Source organism: Anolis sagrei, chromosome 5 (assembly GCF_037176765.1).
Source record: "Anolis sagrei isolate rAnoSag1 chromosome 5, rAnoSag1.mat, whole genome shotgun sequence".
Lineage (NCBI taxonomy): Eukaryota > Metazoa > Chordata > Lepidosauria > Squamata > Dactyloidae > Anolis > Anolis sagrei.
The window spans coordinates 88,043,930-88,049,929 of NC_090025.1; the positions used below are offsets into that span (position 1 = coordinate 88,043,930).

Sequence of the window (6,000 nt, forward strand, 5' to 3'; positions counted from 1 at the left end):
ACAGATTAAAAAGAAAAGAAAAAAGAAAAGAAAAAAACACACAGATTTTGCAAACTTGGTAGTTGGTTAAATGTCCTTTGACCAGTATCTGGCCACTTGGAGTGCCTCTGGTGTTGCCGCAAGAAGGTCCTCCATTGTGCATGTGGCAGGGCTCAGGTTGCATTGCAGCAGGTGCTCAGTGGTTTGTTCTTTTCCGCACTTGCATGCCGTGGATTCCACTTTGTAGCCCCATTTCTTAAGATTGGCTCTGCATCTCATGATGCCAGAGCACAGTCTGTTCAGTGCCTTCCAAGTCGCCCAGTCTTCTGTGTGCCCAGGGGGGAGTCTCTCATCTGGTATCACCCATGGATTGAGGTGCTGGGTTTGGGCCTGCCACTTTTGGACTCTCACTTGCTGGGGTGTTCCAGCGAGTGTCTCTGTAGATCTAAGAAAACTATGTCTTGATTTAAGTCGTTGACATGCTGGCTGATACACAAACAGGGGATGAGCTGGAGATGTCTCTGCCTTGGTCCTTTCACTATTGGCTGCTACTTCCCGGCGGATGTCAGGTGGTGCAATACCGGCTAAGCAGTGTAATTTCTCCAGTGGTGTGGGGCGCAGACACCCTGTGATAATGCGGCATGCCTCATTAAGAGCCACATCTACTGCTTTAGTGTGGTGAGATGTGTTCCACACTGGGCATGCATACTCATTGTTAATAATAATAATGTACTACTGCAGAATATAGTAAGTACTGCAGCAGTAAATTGTCCCATCACAATTAGCCTAGCTCATGCATAAGCAAATTTTGGCCCTCCAGGTGTTTTGAACGTCAACTCCCAGAAATCATAACAGCCAGTGAACTGGCTGGGATGCCTGGCCTAACTCCTTACTGTTGATTTCTGCTGCTTCTTCATATAAATCACCGTTCCAACCACCTAATTCAGCCAGAAATGCATATACAACTTCTACATATGTGGTGTGGTAAGGATTGTGGTGTTGGAAAGAGATGTGCATCAGCCCTAATCCAGCACTGGCACTGGTAAGAAGTGATGAGATGCAGAGTCCAACAACATCTTGGACACTGCATACTCTCCTGTTGTGCAATAAAGACCTTCTTGGTGGTTGCTCCTCGGTTCTGGAATTTCCTTCCCAGGGAGACCAAATTGGCCCCTCCTTGCACTTTCAGTGGCAGACTAAAACATATTTTTCAGGAAAAGTTTTAAAACAGAAAGTTTTAAAATAATAGGACAGGGAGTGCTATTTGGTTTGTTTTATCAGTTTTCTATTTGTTTTAATGATATTTTAATATATTTCTTTTAATAATTGTACCCTGTTTCGTTCTCTTTTTCAACTTTTGTATGTTTTTATTTGAATAACTTTTTAAGTTGTGAGCTACTTTGAGTCTCAGTTCTGAGAAAAAGTGGGGTACAAATAATAATAATAATAATAATAATAATAATAATAATAATAATAATTCGTCAGCATTGCAGATGGACGATGAAAGCGACAGCTCCCCTGGTGGCCAGAAAAAGTTAATAGCCTCTGTCTATGTCTGTATATGTTTGTATGTCAAAAATCGGCATTGAATGTTTGCCATATATGTGTACACTGTAATCCGCCCTGAGTCCCCTGCGGGGTGAGAAGAGCAGAATATAAAAGCTGTAAATAAAGAAATAAATAAATAGATTAAAATATCCAAATGTAAGTTCTTTTTTCATAGTGTGTAGGTGTATCAAAGAAATATGATGAAAAACGATACATAATGTTGTTCTTGGACTTTCTTTCTCTCTTCTTATTCCAGACAGCTGTTATTGATGACAAGAAGGCTGAGTTTTTTCGGACAAAAGTGACAAATAACATCAGATTGCTATACCTAGTGGAATCAGTGCTGATCGTTGTTGGTGCTGTCATGTTCCTTGGATTCATGGCTGCCTATTTAATATGCAGAGCACAGAAATCAAAATAGGTAATCAGTTCCTTCAAAGACACGTTTTAAAAAATACTTTTGGAAAAAAAGAAAAAACTCAGGGCAAAAAGTTTGGGTTATGAGTTATGAGTGCAAGCCCACACAAAGATGGAAAACCCACAAATAATAATAATAATAATAAACACTTTTTAAACCCAAGGGACTACTTCCCTAGGAATGTTTGGGTCCTCCAACATAAAATCATACTGAAGAACCTAGAAATCACTAGAAATAACATTTTAATAATAACCACAAATAAGATTAGGAAAAGATAAACCAAAAAAAAGGAAGGCCAACTGTAAATTCTATCCAGTGAGTCTGTATCGTAAGAAATACTGGATGTCATCTTTCTTTCCAACCAGCTGACTGCAGACCCAATGACAACATATTGCCTCCCAACAGACCGATGGAATGGGGCCCAAACGGAACAGAATATCAGTTTCACATTGCAGAACTATGTGTTAGTATTGGATATTTATCCCTTTAACAGAGTACGGCCCACTTGGGACTCAGTATGTACAGTCAATATCTATTTAAGGCAGATCTTGAACTGCAGAAATTCAACACTGATAGCTGTTTGGACCCTGATGGAGACTTGGGACTTCATAAGGGTGTCCCTCTGCTTTAAGAGCCCCTTTATACCTGTTCAATTGTTGAAAAAGAGGTCATTGTTGGGTACTTTGGGAATTTTTCCGGCACAATTCTACAAAGATGTCTGCTGTAGACCACTGCTTCCAAGAAATCAACCGAATGCTGATATGGCAGTAGAGATACTGACTAACCAGCTCCCCCCCCCCACCAGAGGCGTTGGATACAGCGGTCCAAAATCAGCCCAGTATAGAGGTACCCTTTGGTGAGTTACACATGGGCGAGGAAGGGGACTTGCTAGAATCGTTCCAACGCCTACCACAAACAAGCCAGAGAGAGATATTAAATAGACCGAGATTGCTACAGGAAGAGCTGCAGGATAGGATGACATAGGAGGGGGAAAATCCTTTGGCTTTAATTCTCTCTGTAGGATGCTGCTAAGAGATGTCAGAATCTTATTTTTATTGCTCCATTTACCCCAGTATCTACTATATGAAACACCAGCTGTTTTTTTTTTTGTTGAGTTGCAGTGAGCACTTCTGCTTACAGGAGGCATCTCTTCTAGCTTCTTCTACCATTAATTGTGTTGGTTTCCTTTGCAGGTTTCACTAGTTTGTCCTTAGCCGTATGTTTTGCTAAAGGAAGGTCCTGCCGAGACTTAGTCTGGCTCATTAGGGATTGTAACAAAGCCTCTATTTCAAATATTTGCCCATTTATGTCTCTTATTATTTCACAATTAGCTGACATAGACTCTTGAGATGGAAATACATGCAGGGAAAGCAACTCAAAACAACTAGAGTTAGTTTTCTTATCATAGATATTTGTCCCTGGGGGAGTTGCCGTGTGGCCGTTTTCCTTCGCCGTCTCAGGGTAATCTTCTGTCAGTATAGAGAATCTATTTTCTGTTGGTATGGGAGTTAAAACCAGGGGTGGGGGTGGGTGGGTTGGGAACTTACATTATCAGTTGAAGAGGAAGATAGTAGGGCTGGGTAACCACGGAAAAAAAATGTTTCTAAACTCAATTCGTTTTTAGGGGGGGTTTGCGTTTCGTTTTTAAAAAGAATTCCGAATTTTTTCTTTAAAAAAGTTCGAAATATACGAAATTTCGTAAATTACAAAACAATTACGAATCGATTCGTTAATGGCGGACGCGATTGCGCAATACGCTAAAAAAACCTCCAAATGGGACAGGGGGAACTTCTGAAGCTTCCCTCTCCCTCTGTTGTTGACTGTTGGTGTGATAATTTATTTTTTTATCACTGATAAAACAAACAACAACTATAAAACTTGCACCAGACATACGGAAATTATAACAAAACAATTTCGAAACGATTTCGAAACAATTTCGAAACAATTACGAAACAATTACGAAATAAATTGAAAAATTCGTTTCGATTTTTAGTTGCTCCTGCATGGCTCAATATCGGATCGTAAGCTAATTTAAATATGGATCAATAACGAATTACGAAATTAACGAACGAAACCGCCCAGCCCTAGAAGATAGGTGTTGATTTGTATTTATATTTGCATTCCTTGGGTTCAAAGAGAGGGATAGTCTTTGGCTTCTCTCTCTCCCCATTGTGCTGCTCAGGCTTCCTCTTGGTCACTCTCAAGGCAGTCTTAAATCGAATACTATTAAGATTACCTTGTATTCATATATGGTTTTATTGTACGTATGGGCAAGTGTGTATGTTTTGTATGTGCTGCATGTTTTGATATGGTCAAAATTGACTAATCAATAAAGAATTGTATTGTATTGTCTCCCAACAGGAAATGGTAATTTCAGATTTTAAGAAAGGATTTAGATAGGTATCATACACAGTTGAATAATTTCTGGTTGTCATTGCTCAACGGAAATGACAACCTTGTTAAGTGGATCCAGTTGACTTGTCAAAAGCTATCGAACAATCTTAGAACTGAAATTGGAAATGCATATCCTACAGGCTATATGTTGTCATCTTTTATTTTTGTTTTCCCACTTACAGTCCTATTTGTTAAAGATAAAGCAAAGAGAATTATGCTCCAGGATGAGTGATTATCTTAAGAAACAAGGTGTACTTTGCTTTTGTCAAAGTTTCAAAATAAAAGTGGGAGTGTGGATTTAAATCAGAAAATTTTGCATTGGTGGAGATCTATCTATCTATCTATCTATCTATCTATCTATCTATCTATCTACCCCATAGCATGGTCATGCAAGAAATGTGGGTGCTGCAACAGATCGCACAACTAAATAATCAGGAAATCCTATTCAATCCCTGCTGAATTCATAACAGCAAATAAAGGCTTACAACCAAGCTTGATACCCATGTTATGCTATTCTTATTGCTTCCAAAAAGCTTAATATGTTTATCCATTGCTATATTTATACATCAGGGCTAAACATCACCCATTATAATGTCTGCACAGAGCAGTTGGGTTAACTTAGTGGCAATCATTTGTGCATTAGTGCCTTTCTAAACGGAGTACTGTAATGTGCACTGCATTTCTTTATTCATGATTTTTCACTTTCGTGGACGTCCTGTGTGTCTCATCCCAGCAAATGTGGAAGGCTGGCTGTATTAGTATACAAGTTTTCTGTGCCAAGGCAAACTATATTCCAGGTAATTTCCATCTGACTAACCATTCATTTGTTTTTTCTGTTCTCAGGCTTCTGATCTCAAGCAAGGAAGAGTCATGGTGACAACTTCTTGATGACATTCCAAATAGAATTACTGGACTATACTTTATAAAAGCAAATAACCTGAGGAAGAATCTCTATCTTGGCAAAGTTAGTGAATACTGGGCCTCTTGGCCACTGAAAGCTGATGACTGTGACAAGGAGCCATTCCAATGCCATTGGAAAGACTAGCGTGAAATTGGAATTCCTGAGAGCACCTAAACCTCCTAGTCATTGAAAGTTTTTGTCCTGTGGATTTCTAAATCTGGAAATCAAGCCTGTGCTGCCATTTATGCAACTTGCTGCTGCCTGCGCACTACTTCAACCCCTCCTCAAGAATTCAAATATGGGATCAGAGGACATTGGCCTGAACTGTTTAACGAAGCCCATGTTTTAGGCCAACCAACAGCTTAGTTTGGAAATTTATGTGCAATCCTTTTTCTCCATCCAGCCGACTGAGGGAAAGAAACCTCTGAAATGAAGCTGTTGTTGCTGTCTTCCAGAGATGTGAAATAAAAATATATATTATAAAGACCAACACTTGACTCACATGACTCCTTAGTTTATGTGTGTTTATGCTCATACCATAACAAGGGTGCACACATGCTCTGCTTAACATAAAGGGCAGTAAAAGTCACCAGAATGTTTTCTTCAAGTGCAAACTTATATCATGATTATAAAATGGTTAATAACTGAGGTTCCACTTAGCAATAAAGATACAAACACCATGTATTGGCTGTAGCTTTTATTGGTTACAGTTGGAGAGGTTTAGCTCCAACATAGGTCTAGATCCAAGCATAAGTTGAAC

General features: G+C 39.3%; 1 protein-coding gene across 5 annotated transcripts in view; it reads left to right on the forward strand.

Annotated features, from left to right (window-relative positions):
* CD36 (CD36 molecule (CD36 blood group)) overlaps positions 1 to 5,730 on the forward strand; it is a 95,776-nt gene extending 90,046 nt beyond the window's left edge. For all 5 annotated transcript variants that reach the window (XM_067468850.1, XM_067468851.1, XM_067468849.1 and 2 more), the window contains exons 13-14: positions 1,784 to 1,948; positions 5,183 to 5,730. In XM_067468850.1, coding sequence (XP_067324951.1) covers positions 1,784 to 1,948 — 165 coding nt within the window. In that variant the 3' untranslated portion in view covers positions 5,183 to 5,730. The remainder of the gene's footprint in view (positions 1 to 1,783; positions 1,949 to 5,182) is intronic.
* Positions 5,731 to 6,000: the final 270 nt, after the last annotated feature.